Consider the following 27,826-nt stretch of genomic DNA (forward strand, 5'->3'; position numbering starts at 1 on the left):
CATGGGCCATGTACACATTGAATATAACACAGAGAGAGAGAGAGAGAGAGAGAGAGAGAGAGAGAGAGAGGATGGGGGAAGAGAGAAAGAGAACTCATAAATACAAATCTTTTAAAAAAAATTAGGGGAAAAGTGCTCTGAATCTCTATATAAGCTTTCTTAAAGCAAAAGACAATGGGTTTTGATTGCCTAGTTCTCATAATCAAGGTATGAAAGATGATGTGGAATAAGTTTATAGAAAGTATAGGATAGATAGCAAGGAATAGATCAGAATCAGAATTCTTATATGCCCGAAGCCTCATTTCTTAGAACTTTCTCTGGCTCAGTACCAAAGGATCCACATCCATTTCACTAATTGAGTAGCCAGCACCACCTGTGATACAATAGCGAGGCCAGACCAAGAAGAAAAGGCCGCCTGCTGAGCTGCTGGGACCTACGCATACATGGTCGGGTATTTATCATTCCATCAGGGAATGCTCTGCTGGGAAGGCTGATCTGACAGGGGAGGGATCGCAGGCAGCAGATATGCCATGAACAACAAACCCAGATTCCTAACATATGTTTAATTGGAGTACCTCTCCCTTAAAATACCTCCCGATTCTAAGTCCACATTCTGATTTGCCGTTTTCTGCTGCCTGTTCTGAATTAATCCTTTGAGGTGGTCATTCCCCGGAAGGAAAAAAGGAAAATGAGAAGAGAGATGCCAAGTTGGGCATGTGAATGAAAGAGAATGGGAGAGCACAGAGGGAAGGGGTCATTAACTGGAGTCTGCTTTCAGGAGCTGGGTTGTCTGGGCTGTGGGAGAAGGGAGAGGCAGAGGAAGAAGAGAAATAGAAGCCAAAGGCCCTCCAAAGGTCACTTGCTAGCATCTCTACTAAAGAAGGAAAATTACTCTTTGCAATAGAGCTCAATTTACAGATTATTTTGATTCTCTGTCGTACTTCATCTCAAAGAATTAGTATAATCTAAAAAGTGGTTAAAGTTATTAAAACAGTTTCCATAGTAAAAAATTAAATGATTTTATTAACTGTCAAAGTCAGTGTTAAACTGAGATAATTTGAATTATATTTCATATAGTGATCATGTCACCAGGATGTCTAAATATTCTTTGTGAAAGTAATAATCCTCAATTCTGATTTCTTATCAACAGAAACTGACAAAAGGTTAAGAGTACTAGCCACCATCTTTATTATTTGTAAAATATAAACAGGAGAATATATTTGAGGGAAATATCTATGTAAATATGTTTTCCACCGTAAAAGAATTAACCCTTGACGAAACTCTATAGATTTTTTTTCTTTCACAATTTTTTTTTCTCAAAAGACCATGGAACTATTACAAATACTTTATACCTATGTAAAAGTGAAATAGCAAAAGCTCATGCTTTTGAATTTAAAAAACAGTAAATATCTTTATGAATGTAATGACAGCAACATAGCAACACACTGTCCTGCTTCAAATCCTGTCTAGCATATACACACACATAACCTATCCATCATCTATTTGTAATCTATCATCTATTTAGTCCAAGTTTTCCCAAGTCACATAAGGGTGCTTTCATAAATAGCATATATCTATATATAATCTATCCATTATCTACCTGGTCTATGAAGTTACATAAGAGTGCTTTTAAAATAATGTCCTACTGGGCTGGAAACATTGCTCAGTAGCTCACAGCACTAGTTGCCTTTGCAGGAGGTTCACACCCATCCATAACTTGAGCTCCAGGTGATCTGACGCCGCCGGCCTCCGAGGCTGCACTTACACACTCATGCACAAGCAAACACACACACAGCTACACATGATTTAAAAAACAAAAAAACAATAAAAATAAATCTTTTTTAAAAGGTCCTATCATGAAATTTGTGAGCAAATAGATGGAACTAGAAAAGATCATCCTGGATGAGATAACCCAGACCCAGGAAGACAAACACGATATGGACTCACTTATAAGTGGATATTAGCCACAAAGTAAAGGCTAACCATGCTACAATCCACAGACCTAGAGAAGCTAAAGTAACAATGGGGGATGCATCAATTTCATTGTGAAGAGGAAATAGAACAGACATCATGGGTGGACAGGGAGGGGGTGGATACGGGAGTGAGAACAGGAGGGATCGGGTCAGGGGAGGACAGAGGAACAGAGAACAGGAGTAAGCAACTGGAATGGGGGAGGGCAGTCTAGTTCAGGGGAATCTTCAAGGATGAACCTAGCTAAGACTCCTAGCAGTGGGGACATGGAGCCTGTGCTGCCATCTCCTGTAACCAGGCAAGACTTCCAGTAGAGGGATTGGGACACCAACCCAGCCACAAAACCTCTGGATGACAATTGGTCCTGCCTACAAGACGAGCTGGGGTAAAGGTGGTACAGAAGTTGTGGGACAGGCCAACCAATAACTGGCCATCTTGAGACCCATGCCATAGGAGGGAACTCACATTGGACACTGCTTGGAAGTCCAGGAACCAGGGGCTGGATACACAGGGACCTAGGGTAGAGTCAAATATGACTGGAAAAAAAATCAACAAAGTGATTCCTAACATTTTGTATATTCAGAGATTGGTCCCTAGCCCAACTGTCATCAGAGAGGTTTCACCCAGCAACTGATGGAAATGCAGAGACCCACAGCCAAACATTAGGTGGAACTTGGAAAATCCTGAGGAAGAGGGGAAAGAAGGATTGTAGGAGCTAGAGGGGACAAAGACACCATAAGAAAACCCACAGAATCACTAACCTGGGCTCAAAAGGATACACAGAGACAGAAACACCAACCATGGAGCTAACCTGGGCCCTCTACACATGTTACAGTTGTGTAGCTTGGTCTTCTTGTGGGTGTCCTCACAGTAGGAGCAGGGCCTTACTCTGCTACCTTTGGGACTCTTTCCTTCTAGTAGGTTGCTGTGTCTAGCCTTAATAGAAAAGGAGACTTCTAGTCTTATTGAAACCTGATAGGCCATGGTTGGTTGATATCCATGGGAGGCTTGCCTTTTTCTGAAGAGAAACTGAGGAGAAGTGAAGGAAGGGGGTGGGTAAGAGAGGACAGGTAGAGGGAGGGAACAGGAAGAGAGGAGGGAGGGGAAATTGCAATCAGGGATGACAGAGATAGATAGATAGATAGATAGATAGATAGATAGATAGATAGATAGATAGATAGATAGATAGATAGATGATCCTATTAACAGAAATAGAATAGATTTGTTTCCAACTTATACCTCTGAACTCTCCAAATACTTCCAATTTTTTTTTCTGGAAGATTCCATAGAAAATAACAATTGTATTAAAAAAATTCAAGTACCTGTCAGTGAACCCAAAAGCATTTCACAGGAACTTTAGTTTCCATACCCTCTGGCCTTGTCCTCTGACCTGTGTCAATCTGAGAACTGGCAAGCTTTACTCCTGAGTTCCAGTTTCCAGAGCCTCTATATGGTTGTTGACACAATAGCAGTAAATCCTGAGCAGCTCAGTGACTTCTAGAACTTGTAGACAATCAAGTCAGATAATATCCCATAAAGAACATGATCCAACTATTCTATCCCCCAAGTGTGTATTGTCTTTAGGAAAACCGATCAAGGCAAGCTGATTCTCCACTGCCTTCAACATCCATAATAAATACAGTTCTTTCATTCTACCTTATGAAAATGTAGTTCTGGCAAGCCATGTCACTTGATAGAAATATTTTTGCTCATCCAAACTATAAATACTGCTTATTCTCAGACTGGACTGTTCAATGTTATTTCAAATATGATGGTCTTCACTTTTTAGGACAGAGTACATTTTCCCAGAACAATTCAATGGAAGGTCACTGCGCCTAGAACCAGGCTAACTACTAGGAACACAATAATGAATACACTCTGTTATCTGCTTTGGAGGAACTTCTCCCTCCAAAACAACAAAGAGTGTCTGGGGAGAGAGATCAGTGGTTAAGAACACTTACTGCTCGTGTAGAGAACCAGTCCTCAGAGTGCACCTGGGGATGGTTAGTTTGGTTGGTGTCAAAGGCCTTTGGAAGGCTGAGCTAGCTCCCATTAGACAAGAGGCGACCTCACATGTAGAATATCTTACATTGTACTTCGGGTTCCTGCAAATGGTCTGAAGATGCTTGGTGAACCACAGGTATTCCTAAGACTGGTTCTCATTAGCAGGAAAAACTAGAAGCCTCTCTCTTCCTCCTTCTTGATGTGAAGTGAAACCAATGAAGTCAGCTACTATTTAGACAAGTGAGTGAATGCTATTCCTCTGGGAGACACTATTCTTAAGGAGAGACGGACCCCGGGAAGTCCCTGAAAAGTTTTTTTGGGCTGGAGCGAGAGTATAGCTTGTGGGCCATTCAATAGGAATGATGGGCTATTCTGTTGATGCTGTTAAGTTAAATCACCTAATCAAAATCATAAGGAAAGCCTTACCTTTCCATATGTGTTTTTGTTATCCTACAAATAAAATATGTGGCTCAAATCCTGGCACAGTATCTATCTACAGAAGGCTGAATATTTGAGGAAGAGAAATACCTAAGAGGAGTTTGCATTACCAGATGCTTGGCATCGTGTAGTCAAAACATTCTGGATATGTTTTTAAAATAGTCTTCCAGATTTGTGACAACTTATAGCTAGCCATAGCCCTTATCTACATTTTGGAAGGAGGATGGAAATCTGAGGTAGTTTCTCAAATTATTCAAGAAAATCGAACTCTTATTGCCTTTGTAGTGTGATTGCCCTTCGAAAGTAATTTAATTCTAAGTTGGGGAGATGAGGGGAATCTTTCTACAGACTTCTTCAACATTTGCATTTAACTTGAAAAATAATAGCCACAGAGGGCATCTGTGGTACCTTGGACTTGCCCTATGAAAGGTATCATTGCCACCAAATTCTGATCCATTCCTATGTTGGGAAACACCAACTAATTCAGAACTTCAGTTCACCTTGTGCTTGTTTTCTCGACTCCTCATAGCAAGTACCATTGATGCCATACATATTGACTTACCCAGCATCTTTTCATTTTAAAATTAATGCTCAAGAACATAAAATTTAATAAGGACAAAAATTAAAGTTTAGTAGAGCTTTTTAAAAAATTCTTGAGCAAAATTTTTATTTTGGGTTTTGTTTGTTTGGTTGGTTTGGTTTGTTTGTGTGATATTTTGTTTTTCGAGACAGGGCTTCGCTCTGTAGCCTTGGCTGTCCTGGACTTGATTTGTAGACGAGGCTGGCCTCAAGTTCACAGAGATCAGCCTGCCTCTGCCTCCCAGTGCTGGGATTACAGGCATACACCACTGTGCTCGATGAGCAAAATTTTCAACAGATATTTTTATTCCTCACTAAACGTTATATGCTCTGTGATTCCCACTCTAGGCTAGAAGAGGATCTAGAAGAGGAGGAAAAATAGTTCTGTGGGGTTCTTACCATGTGAATTTTAGATAGCCAGATATTTTGATAGATAATTTTATCATCTAGGCTAAGAAACATTCTATTTGTTCTTAAGATACTCAGTGAGTCAAGCTTAGGCTTTTGTTTGCTGCTGGGATAATGTCACTGTGGGGCTAAGATGAGGTCTGGTAACCAGGCACAGTGGCATGCGCTTGTAATCCCAGCACTGTGGGAGGCTAGAGGCAGGAGGAGCTCTGTGAGTTAGAGGCCAGCCTGGTCTACAAAGTGAGTCCAGGACAACCAAGGCTACACAAAGAAACCTTGTCTTGAAAAGACAAAAACAAAACAAAACAAAAAGATTAGGTCTGGTAGCAAACCCTAAAGTGAGATTGCATGCCAATCAGGTCTTTGATAGTTACACCACTATGCCCTTATACTAAGGATAGTCGTCAATTAATTTTCAGTTATTCCTAATTTTTCTTTGATGTCTTTATATCTGGTACATTAGTTGAAGTAATGCTATAAGTATAATAGATTGTTATCCTTCTCAGAATTCTCCAGTTAAGTTAAAGATAAAACGGGACCCCTATTATTGCTCTGACAGAGAAACCTAAGATGCATAGAATAGTAGGCCTAGAGTGCCAGCTTCAAAACAATTACATTAAAAATAAAAATCTCTCTCTAGGTTTCCTACCATGACCATCCTGAAACCTTATCTGCTTCAATGGGTATCAATGAGAACATTCTGCTAAAGGTTTACATGCCAGAGGGGACAGAGTTGAGAAGCTTGGCCAAAGGTCCGTGGATATTGATGGAAGTGAGAGCTGGAAGCTGACAGGGTCATTCAGAGAATATGTCCTAGATTTGAAAGATTTGGAGGGAGAAGGTTTGTGGTGCGTTTAATAATGGCATAGTTTGGGGTTTTGCTCTTAGGATTCTAATGTGCCATTTCTTTATTCCTACTTAAGGTTTTCACCTTTCTCCTTGATGGTTTAGGAGAGCTATCAAGACCTTGTGGAAAGGAGTTTCAAATCTCTAGTGTGGCTTGATCATCTGTCTTAAGGGGACAGTAAAATTTTTACATAATCTGGTTAGAAAAATCTGTCCCAACACACCATATACTAACAGAGGAAAGAAGGTAGAACAAAGTAAGAATTTTTTAAGCCAAAATGTTATGGAAATATTGGGATTGTGTGTCTAGGCAGGATCTCAAGTGTATCATTAACTGTGCCCTTAACTATTGATAAGCCATGGAAGTCAACTAACAGGTATATAATGCAACCTATTTAATTTGTCATTTTTTTTTTCAAAATTTCTACACATTTATTAACTATTTGTTGAAGACTGTGATAGACCAAATGACCACCCAGAGTTGTTCAGATCTTAACATCAGAGCCCTGAGATTGTCACCTTTGGCAAAAGAGAGTTTGAAAATGGAATCATACTGAACATCTTTAAAAAGGTGTTTTCCTTCATTAACAGGATGTTTCCAAGTGAAAGGAGGCAAGACCATCCCTCAGAAAAGGAAAAGTGATGACAGAAACCATCAGAGGGCTGTGAGGGGAGGAAACTGGGCCAACCATGGCTGTCTTTGACAAGAAATTAGCGTGGTATCTAGAAGCTGAGCTGATAGAAATTGATTCTTTCTCTGGAGCCTCTGGAAAGACAGTGGCTCTCCCCATCCCTGTGTTTGCTGCTCTAACCTCCAGCACTGTAACATAATAACATTTTTGTTGTTCTAAGGAGTAATTCATTACAGTACCAGTCTCCAACTGGGTTTCCTAGTAAGGGGAGCAGGGACCGGCTCTGACATGAACTCAGCAGGTGGCTCTTTGATCACCTCCTCCTGACGGGGAGGGAGCAGTCTTGCCAGGCCAGAAAGGAAGATGATGCAGCCAGTCCTGATGAGACCTGATAGGCTGGGGTCAGAGGGAAGGGGAGGAGGACCTCCTCTATCAGTGGACTAGGGGAGGGGTATGGGAGGAGAAGAGGGAGGGCTACAGCTGGGATATAAAGTGGATAAATTGTGATAGATAGATAGATAGATAGATAGATAGATAGATAGATAGATAGATAGATAAGATAGATAGATAAAAAGAAACTAACACCAACCTCTACTGTTCTTAGGAGCAGTCCTAGGCACCAAGACCAATCTGGGAAAAGCAACCCAGCTTTTATACGAACCCCACGGGCCCTTTGCATTTTGCTTAGAAAGAAATTAAGCCTGTTAAAATGAGCATGATTTCCCCATGGAAAACCAGTCTTGACTGACACTTTATAACTGTCCTATCATTTCTGCATCCTGTCAATGTGGGGCCTTGAAGGATCTGACCTGCTGCCCAATCTGTTACCCAAGGGCTGTGCTTGCTGCCTCTCACCCCAGTGTTACTACCAATCTAGTCATCTTTGCTAATGAGTAATTAGAATAATCTGCGGAGCACAGTACTGAGGGGCTGGAACAGCCTAAGCCACATCTGAAAGAAAAGTGGCCTCTAAGGCAGGTGCTCCTAAGCCTCTGTGTGCGGTAATTCATTACGGTAGCAATAAATAAGTAACTCCAACCTCTGCTGGGTCTTAGGAGCCGGTGTCTTAGGAAGAACTCTTTCCTGGGGGAAGTGAATCACAGGAACAAAGCAGCACAATTGGAGTGAGAGAGAGCTCCTAGAACCACCAGTCACTGTTTCTTCCCTCCAAAGACACTGGGGCGCCCTGGTCCCAGGCTCTGCTGTGGAATCTGATGTGGAAGGATTCCTTTTCCGACCTACTTCCCAGCACAGTGTGGATTACAAAGGGAAATTAACATGTGAAGAAACCCCTTGGACGCTAAAGGGGCCATATTCCTTCTCTTGCTATATTATTTGGCTGGAAATATTGGTGTCGTTTTCAAATGTGGGGTCTGATTTAATAGAGGCAGCCAACAACCATGGATCTCATCAAATGGGACTCAGAACATATATAATAACTTTCAGTTGAGGAGGTATGGAGGAGCCATACCAAATATTTTCAAGTTCTGGAGTGGTCTGACCAATAAGGGAAAATGTATTCAAAGGGAGCTGAGAATCAAGCTTCAGGATCTTGTTTTTCAGGGCTATTATAGACAATTCGTTATAATTTATCACACTGATACTCTTAGATTGGACGAAGCCCAAACATAACTGAGTTCAGTGCATATTAAATTACCTCTTTCTTAAAAGGAGGGTGGTCTCACCAGGGCAAGATGGAGTTCATTAGCAAGCTGAGAAGGTTTTCTTAACTCTTCATTATCTGGTTTCACATTGTTCCGGATTCCCCCAGCATCAATGGGCATCTTTCCTTTTTCCAATTCTTGGGAAATCATAGAGCCCTATAAACATAACACAGGTTGCTGTAAACTCTGCTCTTATTCCTTACGTAGAATCAGTTGGTTTTCTGCATGAAGCAAAATAGTTCACTCTAGGATGATGATTGACTGCATTCACACTGGAGGTGCCGTAGCATGTTTAGGACTTATGGCTACATTCCCAATGTGCAGCACATCCATCTGCATCATTAGAGGAAGCATAGGGTCAGGTCAGGGCCCAGCTCTGCCTGATCCTTAATAGAGCTCCGGCCTCTTGCCAGAACTGGGAACTTTGAAATCTATTTAAATGGCCTTTGAGTTGTGTATCCTTAGTCTTACGATTAGGAATAGGTGTACCCCTGTAAAAGAAAAATGTCCCCCAGAGAGCTGTAAGCTTAATCAGCTGATTCTAAAGGAATTTTAAAAATTGTATCTATTCCTTTAATTTTTAAGATGGCATAGGAAGTGATGGGATTCGTTGTGGCATTTTCATACATACATAAATATCATTGCGCTACATATTTGCTAATTCCCTTCTTCACTGCCCTCCCCCCTTTTCTCACTGACAGCCCTCTACCTGCCCCCAAGTAGGCCTCACATGAATTCCATTACTCCCCGCAACTGAGGTCTCTTCTTCCCCTCTCACCATCCCCTTCTAAAGGGATGTTAACTCACTATAACCTTTGCCTCTTGGTTGTTTAACATTTGGTCTTTTTTTTTTTCTTTTTTCTTTTAAAACTAGCTCAAGCTGCACTCCAGGAAATTAACCTACTCTTTATCTACTGGTAGATGAATACTGCGTTAAGGGATTGCCTGAACTGAGGGAGGAGCCCAGGAGAGATTCCTAATCCTGTCAGTCTTTGGATCACATATGAAACCTCAGCGCTCTATCAGCCGCCTGATTCTCTCCATGCTTTAGGAATAAATAGCACACTTAACTGCTTTCAGGGTTGGGTTCACTCAGATACCCCACCTCAGTGCCTGTCACTTTGTTAGACTCAGGACTTTCCTTCCTGTTTGCTTCCCCACAGTCTGTATTAGCAACCAGTGTTTAGGTGAGGAAAGACCTATTCTGAATGGATGATCCCCATTTCTTGCTAAGTTTAGAATGAGTCTGCTGATTCCAAGAACTACCACAGCTACCAAAGCCACCATAGTAACCCAGACCAACCATGTAAAGAGTCTGCGTATGGTTGAATACTTTGGGTTTCTTCGTTGCATTTTTTTCTTGACGGTTCCCCTATAATTTATGACCTAAGTGGCTTGGTAATGATGATCTGATGTGGGACAGCCTGTGACCCTTTGGGTGGATCCTCCAAGTGGAAATTTAATTTACCGATGAGTGTTTGTGGAGTGACATATGGAGATGATATTTTCTTTCTTCATTTTCAAACAATTGGCCTGTTTATTATTGCGCCTGAAAACAGGAGAGAGAAAAAAGAGGAGGGGAAAGGGGAAAAGAAGGGCAGAAGAGAGGAGTAGTAGGTGGGAGGAAAGATGAGAGAGGAAGGGAAGGGGAAGGAAAAGAAAAGCAAAACTGATAACTGAATTTATTCTTCCTTGGGATTGTAGAGACAAGCTAAGTTGACTCTTTTCAGATGTGCCTACTCTATCAAGGTTGGGAGAAGGATAGTGCCATATTTATGAATGCTGCGTTTGCCCCTTTGCAAGGACTTAGTGCTTTTTCAATAAGAATAAATTTAATTTGTGGCTGCACTTCAAGGAAGATGGTTGTTGGTAAAAGTGGCACGGTCCCAGCCCTAGATTTAGAGAAACTGTGTGGCTGAATCCCTCAGTATACCTTTCATGTGGTCAAGCTAGGCATTCTAGAAAACCCCAAGTGCTTCTGAGGATACTAAACTGGTGACATGCAAAATTCTCCCCTCCTCGTCTCCTATTAATCCTTCATGTTTGAACAAGCACTGAAGTGAACGCTGCCTACACGCTTCCTGTCAATTAGAGTTCTTCTTCATTCTTGAATAATCTCTTTTCTCTAGTTGACACTCAAACAAAGTCAACACATACCACAGAATAAATTTTAATTTTTAATTAAGGAAGATTTAGACATACACCTTGAAGAAAGCTGGTGCTTTTCCAAACAAAGGTAGTCCGTGTGTTTCTGCCTTTTTTATTATTTCTGTCCCTGGGAGGAAAGGGTAGCTCTATGTTTGTGCCTCGTGTCTATTCCAATCTTGGTGTAGCAACTTGTGTTGCATTTATGTTGAAAGCACAAAAATATAGTTAGTAATTGATTAGAAGTCTGTACAGAAAAAAGCATCTCTGAGCTAAGAATAACAGAGCATTATTGTTGGATATGATGGCATAGTCCTACTTATTTTTACCATGATAAAAAATTTTAAGAATAAATGTATTAAAATGCTACTGTATCATATGGCAATAGATAGGCTGATTGCTTAATAAATAGATGACGATAGACAAACAGAAAGACAGACAGACAGATAGAAAAATTTTCACCAAGCTGAGTTCAGGATCAAAAACCTTTGGCTCTCTTTTCATGTTTTGTTTTGGATTGGTACAGAATATTTTATGCGACCTCAAAAGATCTCAAGATCTCATTAGAATCTCAAGATAAAGATAGATAGATAGATAGATAGATAGATAGATAGATAGATAGATAGATAGATAGAACTTCCCGAAACAGTTGGGATTATCCAAAACAGTGGAAATCTTAAGAAAGGCCTAAGGAGACATGCTGGTCAAGTATAATAAGTATGATGGGGCCTCTGGGAAGGGGGTCCTAGAACAAAAAAAGGGCTGGTTGTAAAAGCTGAGAACATCCGGACGACGTGAGGGCTTAGTAGGATTCTAAGTTCTAAGTCTGGCTTCCTTGGCTCTGACAAATTCTTTGTGTTAACAGAATGACAAGAAGATGGTCAAAATACGAAAATGGTATCATGTTTATGGAAAGTGATTCCACAAGTTTCCTGGAAAAATTAAACCTATTATAAAAAAAAAAATTATCTTAAACCGGTCATGGTGGCGTACACCTTTAGTCCCAGCGCTCAGGGAAGCAGAGGCAGAGGGGTCACTGGAGGTTCCATGCCAGCCGGGTCTATAGAGCAAGTTCAGGAAAGCCGGGGCTACGCAGAGAAACCCTGTCTCCAAAAACCAAACAAAAACAACAACAACAATAATAAAAATAAAGGAACTTTTCATTTAAAAAACTGTCCGAATTACTCACTGCCAGGGTTGAATAGGAGGGATCAGAGCCACTACTTCTTATGCAAACTAGTTTTATAATGGAAACAAATTCGGCCTTTACAAGTAGATAATAGGAATTCTGCAACTGATCCGACATGGGCCGTGGGACAGCTCACCGACAGCATGACACCTCACACAAGCCGGGTTCTGGTGCGTCTTGTGGTGGCTGGCAGAGGAAGTTACTTCTGAGAGTGACTGCTTTGTTACCAACTTGCTACTGGGATTCTTGGCCTTCCTGCTAGCAACAATGTCAACTCTCTTTCTCTCTCTCTTTCTCCTATCTCTCACCTCTCTGTCTGTTTCTCTCTGTGTGTAGATTTACTTTAACCTTGAATTTTTGGTGTGTGTCTCAAATCTTAAGGCTTTCTGGGTACATATAGGTACAAAATGTACCTCAACTCTTCCATGCATAATCAATGAACAAACATTTAAACTTTTTGTTGTTGTTGTTTTGATTTTTTTGAGACAGGGTTTCTCTTTGTAGCCTTGGTTGTCCTGAACTTGCTTTGTAGACCAGGCTAGCCTCGAACTCACAGAGATCTGCCCTCCTCATGCCTCCCTGAGTGCTGGGATTATAGGTGTGAGCTACCACACCTGACAACTTTTAAAGGCACAAGCCATTGGTTTTTTTTCAACTTCAAAAAAGTGACCATTTTGCTTTAAACGATTCTATCTCTCAATATGCCTACTGTAAGATCAAAAGATTCATGAATTTTATTTTGTATTTATTGAGTTCAGAAGAGTGTTCCCAAGCTCCTGGGTAGAAACTTTTAAATGAGGATACTCCTAGGTTTGGTAAAATCCACAGGAGCACTGGGTTGTTGTTTTTTTTTTTCCCCATAATAATCAATAACAGTTTTTCTCACTCAAGGGGTTAGTCACAGTCACAAAGAATATTTTGGATTCTAATGGTGTTTTCGGATAGGCTGCACAAAGACAAAACAAAACAAAACAAAAATTTCTCCCAAAGCAGTAGCAATAAACACAGATCCTGTCAGGAACGGCCCTATTGGTGGCCCAGCGGCAGCACACCGTTCAGTAGACTCTCATGAGCAGATTAATTGGCCTCAATCAGTTCTCAGCGGGAAAACCCACCTCGTGGTAAATATCGCCACGACTGGTATTAATTACCTCAGTTGTCACCCGTCAACAGCTGAAGGGCCGGGAGCTGAGTGAGGGGGCGGCAATCTTGATGCGACCAGCAGAAACAGAGCTGTAAAGGGGACAGGGACTCACTGCCAAGGCCACTGTAGCGGGCCGGTGGCCCAGCAGGCCTCTCTCTTGTGGGGAGGCACAGATTCAATACGATTCCAATCTCACAGAAGTGTAGTGCATGGGAAGAGAGATAGTGCGTCCCAGAAACAGAGGGTACCAGCGCTCAGTCCTGACGGTTGTTGTTATGTACTGGCCTTGAAGCTCCCATGCTGTGTGGTTCAAACCTGGGCTTTGTCACTTTTTCTATTTGTGTGATCATAGGTCAGTGCCTATACTTTCCCTGAGCCTAATGTTTCTTTCTCTGGAAACACAAAGGCAAAATAAGCACCTAACAGGGCTGGTATAGTGATGTCTGAGAGCTGCTTAAAACTCAACAAGTTCTCAAAGCCTCAGGATGCCTCACCACCACCACCACACAGTAACATAAGGTATGGTGATGCCATGCTTGTTAGCTTGCCTGACAACGAACAGGAAGACTCAGCGTGTCTCCCACCTTCGTGTATTAACCAAAAAGAAGCTAGGCCGGCTTGATAATATGTCAGAGTCATTGATCACGGTCTCAGAGTTATTACAGAAAAGAAGTGAAGCAAGGGGGGACGTAAAAACCAAAACCGTGAAGGAAGTGAAGTGGTGGCACTCTCTCCGGGGAATGTATAATCGACTTCTCAGATAGGGCCACTTTTTAAAATGGTGTGTATTCCCATAAAGGAAGTGTCAGAGGAACCGGCCTACATTCTGCAAACAGATACCCATCCCCACAAGAACGCTAGTTCACACTGTCCCGAAGAGTTCGCTTTGGAACCGAGTCTTTCAAGTTTCTGTGCGATAAGAACACCGGGTTTGGGCTGGAGAAATGGCTCAGAGGTTAAGAGCACTGGTTGTTCTTCCAAAGGTCCTGAGTTCAATTCCCAGCAACCACATGGTGGCTCACAACCATCTATAATGAGCTCGGTGACCTCTTCTGGTGTGCAGGTGTTCATGCAGGCAGCGCTCTGTATACATAATAAATAAAGAAATCTTTAAAAAAAAAAGGAAATATTTAAAAAAAAAAAAAAAAAAAAGAACACCGGGTTTTTGTTAGATACACAGACCACCAGGCCTCTCCTTTTGATTTGACAGATTGAAGCCTGGACCCAGGCCTCTGTGTGTATTTACTTGCTTGCTTATTTGTTTTAACTAAAATATATATATATTTGTAGCATAGAACATGATGTGTTCCTATATGAATGCAACACATAGAGACAGACTCAAGCTATCTAACATGCATTCCCTTGTGTGTGTGTTTTATATGTGTAACATGCATTCCCTTTTGTGTGTATGCATGTAATGAGAAACCATATATATATACTTAGCAATTTTTAAGTATGCAATATACCATCAACTGTAGCCATGATGATATATAACTTATTCCTCCTTTCTCACTGAAATTGTATGTCCTTTGACCATTTGACCAACATCACTTCAACCCTTCCTTACAGTCACTTGTAAGAGATCTGTATTTTAATGCAATTCTTCAAGGGCTAATATTCAAATGTATGTGAAAACATTGATTAAAACTAGTACTCTTCTTCAGATTATGTCAGAGGCAGTCCCTCTTCCCATTACTATGTAACCCACTTGGACACTGAACTGCCATGGGCTACATCTGTGCAGGGGTTCTAGGTTATCTCCATGAATAGTCCTTGGTTGGAGTATGAGTCTCTGGGAAGTTCCCTGTGTTCAAATTTTCTTGTTCTGTTGCTCTCCTTGTGGAGACCCTGTCCTCTCCAGCTCTTACTATTTCCCAGTTCTTACCTAAAATTCCGTTCACTCTGCCCAACAGTTGCCCATCAGGCTCAGCATCTGCTTTGATAGTCTGAAGGGCAGAGGCTTTCAGAGGCCCTCTGTGGTAGGTTCCTAGGTTGTTTCCTGTTTTCTTCTTCTTCTGATGTCCATCCTCTTTGCCTTTCTGGATGGGGATTGGACATTTTAGTTAGGTTTCTCTCTCTTGCTTAGTTTCTTTAGATGCACAGGTTTTAGTGGGTTTGTCCTATGTTGTATGTCTATATGAGTGAGTATATACCATGTGTGTCTTTTTGCTTCTGGGACAACTCACTCAGGATGATCCTTTCATAAAAAGCTAAAATGTTACGCTCAGTATGCGAGGCTAAGCACTGCACTCAGGGTCAGCTGCTTTGGACCCAGAGAAGAGCATGTCTGATTGCATGCGGGTTGATGCCCCAGGTCCCGCCTCTGAGAAAAAGGTATCGGATGGGTCTGATGCTCTTTGGGTGGATGACACCTAAATGAACATCAGTACAAAGTCCCAATTTATTTCTAATATCAGAGATCAGACCTCTACTCTTGCCTGATGCGTCTAAAACAAAAAGGGGGAACTGTAGAGAGCTGCGGAATGCTATGCCTTAAAGATGGAGCTGGTTTCCGCCTTCCACCTTCCCGATGGTGAGTGCTCTCTGTCACGAACAATTCCACATTTGGCTAAGGCTGAGGATCTGGCTTGCTTCCATGTATGTGGACCTATCTGCATTGCCCATGTGGCATGCTGGGGTTGGCTACCCAGAGGCTATTTAAGCTGTGGGCTGGCTTTCCCCAGGGTCAGATGATTGTTCAAGGTTCCTGAATAAACTGCATTGAAAAAAAAAAGAAAATTGAGAAACAAAAATATTTGGTAGCTCAACTATTAAGGTGCTAAGAGAGTCAAAAGCTAGAAATTTTAATTCCAAATCCATTTTACTCATATAATGGTAACTTTTCACTCTATAAATCTTTAACTTAGCTATTAATTACATAGTTTTCGTCAGACGAAATGTCTAGATCTCTTTGTGACTACCGTTAATTACTGAGGGCAATAATGTTTTGGGAAGCAGTAAGAATATTGAATAAGACTCCAGTAAGAAATCTTGAATGGTTTTTGCTGTTTAATACAAGGCATTTGTGAATTTAGAAACTGAGTTTTTTGTTTATTCAAGATAACTTTGCAACAAAAAGAGGTACTATAGGAACTCATTGGTAAAAATTTAAAAATTTAAATAAAATCCTCTAAAATCTGAAAAAAAAAAAAAACTAGTACTCTTCACCTTACTGTGTAACAGACTTTTTAAAAATATTGATGCTGAGTATGGGATGTGGCCTAACCATAGATTATTTCTTCAAGTCCTCTGCTTGATGATAAAATGCAAGTAAATTTGTAGTGACACTGACTTAAAATTGTACCTGTAAGTGACAAAAAAATCAATAATCAGATGAAAACTCCCATCACAGATTCAGTGACTGATTTGAGGTCTAGTTGTGAAGAATAAGAATTCAAAAGACTTAAGCCATAAAACAAATACCGATGAAATGCTTACGTCACCGAGACTGGACCAATGTTTGTGGTCAAGTTCATGTGAGAAAGGCACATTGGCCAAAATGAAGAGTCCTCTGAATTTCCATTATGCTTGCGGACATTTCTGCATATCAAGAGTCGAGTCATCCCTAACTGTACGTAGGACATACTATTTCCAAGAGTCTCCAAAGTATGTCAGCGAGTTCTAACTGCCCGGAAGTGGGGAAGGGCAAAGGAAAAGCCCCTTTTGTTTTCAGGGTAGGAGCTATCATGTTCCTCTTATCAAGTGAAAATTATTAAGTCAGAACATGACAAGTTAGAGGCAGCCTGGGTTACATAGCAAGGTAGTCTCTAAAACAAACAAACAAACAAACAAATGAAGATTTAGATAATGTACAAGTTTTGAGGTGATTACTATTTAAAACAAACAAAAAAAATCACAGGAGAAGAAAGAAAAATATGTGAAATAGTAGATACCATGTATTTCATTGTAGAATGTAAAGTGATAAAACTATTTTAAAAATATGGCGGTTTTCCAAAAAAAAACTACAAGTAGAACTACAATCACCATTCCACTTATGAATACATTCCCAGAAGAATTAAAAGCACATTTCAAAGAGGTATCTTCACGCCCATGTTGATGGCAACCTTACTCACAAAACCCAAAGGAAGATGTCACCCAAGTGTGGTGTGTTAGATAAATCAATAAAGCAAATGTTATCCACAAGGTCAATGGACTGCTATTTAACATTCAAAAGGAAGGAAATGGTATGTCTGGACAACCATGAGGATGATGTGATAAGAGAAATAAGACGAACACGGAACAGTTGGTTCCACTAATACACGGTACTTAGTCACAGACAAGGGGTTAGAGAGGAGAAAGAATGGAAACTTAGGGTTTAGTGGGAGCGTAGCTTCAATGGTGATGATGAAAGCTTTCAGTAGTGCCATAATCCCGTGAGTATATTTAGTGCCACAGAACTGTGTGTTTCTCAGATTGTTAGGGCCATAAGTCTTATAGAAGGAAGGTTTCATCAGTTTATTTTTATTTATTTTTAAGGTTTATTTCTTTTTATGTGCATTAGTGTTTTGCCCACATGTATGTCTGTGTAAGGGTGCCTGATCCCCTGCCGCTGGAGTTACAGACACTTGTGAGCTGTTACGTGGGTGCTGGGACTTGAACCCAGGTCCTCTAGAAGAGCAGCCAGTGCTTTTAATTACTGAGCCATCTCTCCATCCCCTACCTTTTTTAATAAATAAATAAATAAATAAATAATTTTAAAGGTGTTTCAAAAATAAGGGCTGTAAATTGCTCAATTGGCAAAAAATGCTGCTGCACATGAGTTCAGATCCCCAGCACTGATGTAAAAATCCTGACACAACAGTGTGTATCTATAACACTGGTATCCTGAAGGCAGATACCACACAGGCTAGCCAAGCCAGCTAATCAGTGAGCTACAGCTCAAAAAAAAAAAAAAAAAGCTGGAGAAATGGTTGAAGAAGATACCCTTTGGTTGACCTCTGGCTTCTGCATACTTGTGTACCCACACACATGTATGACCACATACATGAACGTATACACACATAAGTAGAGCATTTAAGCATTTAAGGCTCAGGAAAGTCACCCATATAGTGAGTATCAGAGTAGAAACAGATCTTGAACTTACAAGTCTACTAACCCTCCTTTCCATGCCAGTGTCTCTTTGGGCATGGAAACTGGAGCTGGAGCTCAGAAAAAAAAGTCAGGGACAGTGCATAATTAACTGAAAAAAATAGCAATTACAGCAATCCAGATGTTTGTTCCAGAGATGAGAAGGCTTGTAAGCCCACAACATTGGAAATCTATCTGCACTCTTAAAAAAATAATTCGTATTTCACATACCACGCATCACAATTGGTTTTGATGTCAACTCGCCACAAATTACTAGGAAGCCTCACCTGAAGAACCACACCAATTGCCTTGATTGGTGTGGGAAGACCCTTTCCAATTGTGGGCAGCACCTCCTGGCAGCAGCCTAGATGAAAGCAGTGGAACAGAAGGAAGAAGAACTTCTCTTCTTTTCTTCTTGGCCTTGGCTTTGGCCAGGAGTTGATTTGCCCCATTGATAATGATGATGCTCATGATGATGATGATGATGATGATGATGATGATGATGATGATGATGACTATAGTGATGCTGTTGCTGATGCTGCCCTCAAACCAGTGTTTCTAGCCATCCGTTGTGGACTAAGGGAACAACTGCTGTCCAGGAAACCTCCAGGCTTTTGGGGCCAGACTGAGACTTCTGGGGCACCCTTCTCAGTTCACCTTGTGAACTGAGTAACTACTGGTTGTCACACACACTCAGACTGCAAGCAAGAGACAGCTTGTAGGACTCTGCTAAATGCTGAGGACTGAGTTAACTACCAGGTTCTGAACCCCTTAGACATTATGTTAACTGTTGTTACCATTTTAAGTGGCTTAGCGAATCCATATATGTACATATATAAGTACATTCAGCACATTGGTTCTGCTCCTCCAGAGAACCCTGGATAATATACCATACACCCACATTTATCACCCACAGCTTTGTGCTTTTTAGACAAATTTCCAAAGATGTGTGGCTGTCACTTATCCTTGTGTGGCTTTCTCGGCTTGGTTCTCACATCAATAATGCTGTCCGCACTCATCCTTATTATAGGCTGCATAGTAGTTCATGCCCTTTTATTGCTGAACAGCATTCATGGGGACTTCTCACATCTGTGTTCCCCCTCCTTAGTGGATGGGTATTTCAGTTGTTTCTGCCTTTTTACTGTTAGAAGTGGTGTCGTTATTGACATTAGTGCCTAGGTCTCCATGTGACCTAGGTGTTCAGTGACCCTGAGTGTTCCTGTGAGAGAGAGAGAATTGCCGGGTCATATGGTAACTGTCCAGTCTTCTGAGGAGTACTCGGTTTGCAGAGTAGCCGCCACGTTGCATTCTCACTGGAAGTTTAGTGAGCATTTCTTTTCCCCCACAGTCTAGTACAGGCTTCTAGTTTGCCTCTTGGACTATGTGCCACTGCATAACCGTTGCTGTGTGCTTGCGAGGGTCTCACAGTGAAAGGCATGCCAACGCCAAAGAACTTTTGAAACAGCTTATTGGAGTGGTTGGCTTCTACATTTTGATGGAATCAAACTTTAGACTCAGCTGCTTTGCTTTTTTTCTTTTTAAGTGCAAACTGAGCTGAGAAGTAACAGCCAGCTAATTCGATGTCCGCCAGGCAGATCTCAGTACCAATCAAGTGACAACTTTCTGTACATGGTTACTCCTCTTAGAGTTTGGAATAATGGCATGCACATGACAGGACAGACTGTCAGAGAAAGAGAGGGAGGGCACAAATGGGTGTGAAGGAGCCTTTCCCTCCATCTCCATCTCTCATTGACATGAGTGCCAATTCATGTCTCCTGGCAGCTTCATCACCTTCACACCTTCCACACGTATCTGGTAGCAGCATTCTCCAGTTACATGTGTTTCCATTAGCAAAAGAAATATCCCTGAGATTTTCTTAGGTACTTGCAGGAATACACACCCATCCAGTGGTAGCCAGAAGGATCCGATCTGTCTGCCTCATGGCCTTCTGGCAGTTAAGCATTTACTTTAAGGCAAATAAAATGTCAGCCACCATTAGAGAGCATCTGGCAACAATATGACCATTCCTTCCCTGGGGACCGACCTCTCCCCCAGAAGAGATGGTACTTGAAATAGGAGAGGCTTTTGAATGCAGGACCTCCTCTCCCTCCCACCCGGGCATGGTGGCTAGGGAGTGGGCAGACTGCCACCCACAGAAGGACACGGGGAACCAGATCAAATGTGAACCTAGGGGGCAAGCTTCCCAGACAGCAGTGACCAAAGGCTGTTCACCCTCGCTAGATGGGTCTGTGGTTAAGGGGGAGTCTGATCCCTAAGCTGGCCTAGATTAACTCTTCAAAATGTAAACCAGCTTCCACAGCCACTTAAAGAAGAGTTTGGGCTGGCTCAATTGAAGGCAGTGGTGTGCTGTGAGTGACAGGAGATGCTCAAAGTGGAGTCTCCCCCCCCCCCCCGCCGTCGGAGCTCCCCACCCCCATGAGTGGGGCAAAACGAACAGTTCTCTTGAAACAGGGGGAGGATGTGTAACTTGCTCTGGTGGGCCATGCGACAATATGGGTGATAAGGAGGGTTGATTTGCCGAGAGACGACTATAACAAGGCAACGTAACTATGGCTGAAAGATGAGACATGTCTTCAGTAGTCTCTGGGTAAGCGCCTTGGTGGGAAAACATTTGTCAACAGAGGTTGCTCCTCACAGTGTTGGGATGTTCCCTGTTCTGATGTGGGAGGAATCATGCTCTTCCTGTTGGAAGCACTGTCGCCCTATTCACTGTGTGTGGAATATATTCAGGGTCGCCAGCTCTAAAGCTCTTAACTTATAGGCTTTTCATATTTCCAGACCTCTGATTTGACCAGCAACATGGCCACACCAATGAAATCACGAGCTTTGTAAAAACAGACTTTAACTGGAGTGTCAGGGGCACTTACTTGGATGAAATGGTTAGCATTGTCCAAAACTTCTCACCAACTTCATGCCTGCTCTCTGAGAGGAACTGCTTTATTAGAATGCATAAAGGCTATCCATAGTTTCTTCAAAGTAAAGGCCCTAACAATTTAAAGAATAAAATACAATAAGTACAGTTTTTAACTGTAAGAATACTGATACACACATGTGTTTGATTTCTTTGTTTGTGAACAGTTATAACGATGTAGCCCAGGCTGGCCTTAAACTCCTGATTCTCCTGCCTCTAAAACCAGGGACAGGATTACAAACGTGTACCACTGGACTGGGCCACATGTGTATTCTTATAGAGCCCTGAAGAATAAAGAAAACATCCTCATTCCAAGTAATTCTTCTTGCCTACACTTCCTTAATCTTAGTTTAATAATGCCTTATTACAGTTTAATAATTGCCTTATTAAATAACTAAGCTAACATACAATTTTAGTGCCTAAGAAAGTGGTTAATTTTAAAGTGACATTAGTAATAATAAAATGTTTTCTTAGATAATTATCTTTGCAAAATATGCTGCTAAAAACAAGGACAACAAAAATAAATAGATAGATAGATAGATAAACAACCCTTCTTTTTTTAGACATGTCAGATCCCTTTCCTTGTCCTCCTTTTTACCTGACAGCTAAGTGGGAGAATGCCATCACCGTCTGTGCTTTTCACTGATGGACAGTAAATTCCACGACAGTCCCTCAGCAACATCGGTTAAGTCAGTGGCTGGATGAGCAGCAGAGAGATGCACATGGTTCCAAGTGCAACCTCCCACCCCCACCTGAGGGTGGCTGAGGCAAAATCTGCAAAGCTGAAGAACTCTCACTGCCAGGACTATGGATGGAAAGAAAAGGAGCCTAAGCTCTGGGGTGAAAACTTTTAAAATTTAAGCCAATCACGCAAATGCTTGTCACCATCGCGCCAAACACCGGTGGAACTTAAGAACTGCCCAGGGAGCGACCAGATTCTAACCCTACTTTCCATGTGCACCATTAATATCACACTGCCAGACCCGCCCCATGGAAGAAAGCCAGTCCCTATCAGTGTTAACAATACTCTGCTATGTTTGCAGATAGGAGCCAACCAAAATTGTTCTCTTAGAGGCTCCACCCAGCAACGTCTCGAAACAGATACTGAGACTCACAGCCAAACACTGGGTGAAGCATGGGGAGTCTACTGGAAAAGAGGGGGCAGGATAAATGGACCCGGAGGTGACCAAAGCTCCACAAGACCATCAGAGCCAATCGAGCAAGCTGCAGAGGGGCCTATGGACTCTGAAGCAGCAACCAAGGACAATGCATGGCTGGACCTAGGTCCTCTACTTATGAGTAGCTGATGTGCATCTTGGGCTTCATGAGGGCCCACTAGTTAGGGGAGCGGGGGATATCTCTGACATGGACTATGTTGCCTGCTTTTTGATCACTTCCCCCTGAGAGGACTGCCCTACCAGGCCACAGGGGAGGAAGACATACTCAGCCCTCATGTAAACAGATGAGCTGGGTAGAGGGGGCTCCCCTATTCTGAGGAATAGGGGAGGGGGGTGTGGGAAGGTGGGTGGGACTGGGAGGAGAGGAGGTAAGGGCCTATGGTGTAAATTGGTAAATTGAATGAATTAATTATTGGAGAAATGGAAGAAAAAAAAGAGACAATGCCTTAGTGTTTCCGTATGAATGATAATATCATATCATGTATGGCAAACCCTGGAGATGCTTGCTGAACTTTTCATACCTAAAACTATGATGATGTTGGTGGAGATGGATACATAAGCAAAAAGGTAGAACATTTGTAGAATGCATATTTATGTAAATCATTACACAATGCAAATGTGTTATAATTAGTGTGATGTGCTTAAAATAGGAGAAACGCTGATTAACATAACTATACTTCATTTTCTAAATATCAGATGAAAATAAGTATGTGTGCTTTTATTCCTCTTGATGATTTCATAAAAATTGCTTTTTCACTGTGTACTGGAGTTAAAAAGAACTCTGGATTCCAGATGGGGCTTTGTCACACTGGGAAAGTTCTGAAATCATTTAGCAGACCCAGAGCCTAATTGTTTAATGAATGAATGAGTGAATAAAGATACAACCAGCGAATGAATGGACAAGTGGTTATTAGCTCCAGCCTGTGGAGCGGATTCTAATTCATTGTTATCTCTATCGGTTTCATAAATTCCTCTTATTGTTTGTTCTCCTCCAGTCCATTCCAGCAAACAGACTGTATGAGATTTGCAGGAGACTTAACTGAAATGCGGAAGCAATCAGCTGGTTGAATTTCAGGTTTTTCCAATTGAATGACATTCCTTTATCCGTATTGATTTGGGGTTTGGTAAATTCAATTGGTGATATCACCTGGATGATTTTAAGACTCTAAAACTTTTTTTTTCTAAGTTTCCAACATAGCTCACAGAACATAAGAATTTCATCAACTGAAAACTAAGAATCGTTTCTGTGGGATGTGTAAAACAAGAAGCTGACCAGCATTATGTTCTTTTTCTTTAATTCAGCATCATTATTGAGAGTTATTCTTGGACTTTATGAAAACCAGATTGGAGCATGGGCATGTTCTCTGTCGAGCTATGTTCAAGGAATTGGAACTGAAAATCATTCAAACTAGGAAAACATGACATTGAAAAAATAGCCTACATTCTTTCTGCTCCCTCAGAGTGCCTGAGACACTTTTTGACTTGGGCATCTTATGCAGATTGCAGTTCTGTTTTTATTTTTATACTTATTAAGAAATGGGCAGTTTGTGCAAGACATGGTGATACATGCCTTTAATCCCAGCACTTAGGAGGTAAAGGCACACAGATCTCTGTGAGTTCGAGGCCACTCTGGACTTCATAGTAAGTTCCAGGACAACAAATGAGTAAATAAAAAACCACCAAATAAATAAATAAATAGAAAGAGGAAGGGGGGTACAGAGGGAAAGAGAGAAGAAATGAAAGAGGGAAGGAGGAAAACAGAAGCAAAGAAAGAAGCACAGAAAGAAAAAAGAAAATTAGGAAAGAAGGATGCTTTGCTGTCAGAAACAAGTCTCAGCTCCTTCCTTTGATGGCTGTTCTGTTTGCTTTTACCAATGACAACATTTTGATGCTTGAGCCCTCAGCATCTGTGCCTCTTCCATTCCCCCTTCCAGCCCAGTCAGGTCTCAGACTGGTCAGCAATCTTCAGTTCACCCTTGTTATCTCATTACTCTGAAATGCAATTCTTTTTTTTGTTCTGTACCTACTCAGTTTTTCACAAAAATTTCAAGGTCTAATACATCCCCTTCCATGAAGCGTTTTTACGTACCCTGGCTTTTCTACCCCACCACCTTCATCTAACTAAATATAACCTTCCAGGGACCTTCAGCTGCTTCCCACACACAGACACACGCCTGTGGTTTAATGGGATCCTGTATTACATTCCTGGCTACTCCTTTAGTGTATAAACTGTATCCTGCACCAGGATGGTGCACCCAAGACGCAACAGAGAAGCAAATTCCATCTTCTTTATTTGCCAAGGCACGTGAGTGCCGTCATTGTGGTGTCTACGCCAGGGGCACCTTTTCTTGCTTTACATGAAGGCACAGTCTCCGCCAGCAGTTGTTCTGCTCATCTGAACCCATGTTTCTTCCACTCCCTTTAGCGAGCTCACATCTGTTGAGGCCATTCACTGTGCCTTTATTTACATCCTTCTTGGTATAATGCCTTCCTTATACTTAGTAAGTTCTCAGCAACTGTTCATTGAGTTTAATTGAAGGAATGAAATGTGTTTATTGAAAACACTACTCCAGCTTATAAATGCAATATGGAAAGTGCTTCAGGAATCAAAAGGAATGTAGCAAAGGGAGGACTTGCCTGGCTTTAAGTGCCTCAACTAACTTGTTTCACATGAGCTGCAGTGCCAAGTAGTCTTTTGTGGAATTCCAGAAGCCACACTGTGACATTATGACAGAGCATGGTCAGGTTGGATTGAAGTCCATTTCTGACTGCTTGTTAAAATAGGCAAAGGCTAGCATTAAAATTTGTCTGAAGTGGGCAGGAAAAGGTCATGGAGAATGCCCATGGGAGGTGAGGGAACTTTAGGAGGAGCAGGCTGGATGCATCGGAGGTCAGGCTACTTCCTAGAAGCCTACGTTATGCCAAAAAATTAAAATAAAATAAAAAGAAAACAAGTTAAAATTCTTGAAGCTAGAATTACTTTGCCTCTGTGCTGCATTCAGAGTAAAGAACTGCCTTGGTCAGGGCCTGGGTGGAAAATTCATATTGTTTCTATCACAATTTTATTCAAGACATGGGAAATGTCCATAAGGCAAGCTTTATAGACCACAGAACAATGATGTGTTTAAGATAGGTTTTATGCCTATTCAACAACATAGCCAAGACTTCAAATTTTAGATTTCAAGGGGGAAAGACATTGGCTGACCTCTAAGAAATCCTGTGTTGGTGTATAAAATGCCCTACTATCTATTTCACAATTCAAATTAACATTACTTTATGTCCTCTAGGAGGAACTGACGTCTAATGAGCTATCTTCTGTCTGGGAAGAAAACAGAGATAATTCAATGACCATTCACTGTGTTTCTCTCCTTCTCCCACACAGTCCTCTGTGATGTCAGTCTGCTTTGCCCGTTTTCATCCTAATTTGGTGGTTGGTGGCACCTATTCAGGCCAGATTGTCCTCTGGGACAATCGCAGTCATCGAAGGACCCCTGTCCAGCGGACCCCCTTGTCGGCTGCTGCACACACAGTAAGTCAAGCTTCTACCCCATCCCTGCCAGCTATCTGAGAGAGGACAACAGTGTGGCTAAGTCAGAAGTAACCAATTTATGAGGACTGAGTTCCTAACTGACGACAATACGGCTTAGTAAACAGTGGAGAAAGTATGAATCTGTGTACCTCTGCCTAGAACTCTAGAAGCTAATGTAGGAGAATTGCAAGTCTGAGGGCAGTCTGTACCACAGAGCAAAACCCATTTCCAAAAATAAGTGAGGAAAAAAAGAAAGCATTGGCTTATACTTAGGAGGCACAGACAGATGGAGCTCTATGAGATCTGGACCAGCCTGATCTACATATTGTGCTACAGGACAGCCAGGAGCACATAAGAAAAAGCAGTTGCTGAGCAGTGGTGGTGCATGCCTTTAAACCCCAACCCTCTGGAGGCAGAGGCAGGCAGATCTCTGAGTTCAAGGTCAGCCTAGTCTACACAGTGAATTCTACGACAGCCAGGGCTACCCAGAGAAACCCTGACTCAAAAAAACAAGCAAACCAATAAATAAACGTAAAAGGCACTGACTTTAGAGAAACATATTAGTCATCTTAATAGTCTTCAAGTTCTAGCATATGGGAAGGTCTCCTTTGATGTTGCAGAGGCCATCTGTGAGGAAGCTTTCCTGTAATTAGTTTCCTAAAGAATCTCTTCAGATTGGCATTTCGAGATGCAAACATATATTTTCAAATAGAACACAGAAAGTAAGTACCATGCCAAGTGATAGTGTATGGGACCTTTACCAACACGCTTTTTCCATTTGCAATTTGGAAGCGTACTATGACTTTAAATTCTGGAATGTGAAGCGTCTCCACGTGAAGTCCACAGTGACAGTATAATCCCCAGGGTTAAAGGTCAACATCTCAAAACCATTACACATAATTTAGTAGAAGAGGTTCAGCAGAGTGTTCACAAGACAACTGCTCTGTCATTTCCTTTAAGAGAATGACAGGTGTGAAGAGCAATTGTTAGGAGGGATGAGGAGACAGGCATGTCTCCATCAATCGCCGCTACCTTGACGTTCAGGGTAGCTGATGTTCCTTCTCTGAAATGCCCAAATTATGCCCAAGGATACAGCGCCAGGATTGTATCCGATTTCCTTAATTTGGTGGCTGAGTTGTTTCATCTACTGGCCCCGGGTTAGAAAATGGGTGGCTGGCCACTTAGCTGAGATGAGGCGGATAGGAAGTCTCCCGCTCTTGTTGGGTTTGACAATGGGAAATGACAAATGCCAAGTCAGTCCTAATTTTGATTGACTGGGGCCAAAGACTCATGCAGGTAAAAACGGTTGTTGGGAATCTTGAGAAATTGATCTTGCCTAGCCTATTTCTCCAAACTAATAACAGAAAATTGTGGCCTGGGAGAAGACCAGCCCTGTGCAGGTGTCTCCTTGAGCAGCACAAAACCTCTCCTTGGCTCTCTGTGGATGTCTGGCGCGTTTGGGAACAAGCTTCCAATGTTTTCAAAATTATAAATCCAACTGTTACAAGATTTAGCCAAAAGCTTTTGGGGGCATTCCAAATTCAGGAAGACTTACCATTTCTTCTCCAAGTAATGAACAATGAGGCCAACATGATTAAAACGCTGCTAGGATCAAGCTGAGTGGCATTATTTCTCTTAGAAAATAAAACACAAACAATTTTTTTTCTCTCTCTTGCTGCATTTTTTGTCTAATCCATAGCTCAGTGTGTACATTTTGTTTTGTGTTTGTTTTCCAATTTCCTTCATTGCCTGGCTGATTAGTACCAGGATAAAAAAAAAAGGCTCTCCACAGATGACTTGTTAATTCTCTTTCACACCCACCACACATATGTTTTTGGGACAACAGGAAATCATAATTAAAACAAAATCCTTCTGCCACACAGTATGTTTATTCCTACAATAAATAAAAACAATCTGGCATTTCTATGGGAAAAATGAGCTTTACTGTTACTTTTCCCCCCTTTTTCTTTCCACTAAGTGGAGGTTCTGTCTTTTCCTTTCCATTAAGTGGAGATGTGCACTCATGGTCCTTTGGCTCTAGAGCTCTAGTCAACCTATCTTCTCTACTTCTTGCACCTTTAGGCTTCTGAACTGAGTGTC

General features: G+C 41.6%; 1 protein-coding gene across 7 annotated transcripts in view; it reads left to right on the plus strand.

The window, feature by feature from the left end:
• The window catches only part of Dync1i1 (dynein cytoplasmic 1 intermediate chain 1), a 285,397-nt gene that overhangs the window by 195,647 nt on the left and 61,924 nt on the right, over positions 1–27,826 (plus strand). For all 7 annotated transcript variants that reach the window (XM_060374069.1, XM_060374068.1, XM_060374071.1 and 4 more), the window contains one exon: positions 25,580–25,726. In XM_060374069.1, the coding sequence (XP_060230052.1) occupies positions 25,580–25,726 (147 nt within the window). The remainder of the gene's footprint in view (positions 1–25,579; positions 25,727–27,826) is intronic.

Source organism: Meriones unguiculatus, chromosome 21, assembly GCF_030254825.1.
Source record: "Meriones unguiculatus strain TT.TT164.6M chromosome 21, Bangor_MerUng_6.1, whole genome shotgun sequence".
NCBI classification, from domain to species: domain Eukaryota; kingdom Metazoa; phylum Chordata; class Mammalia; order Rodentia; family Muridae; genus Meriones; species Meriones unguiculatus.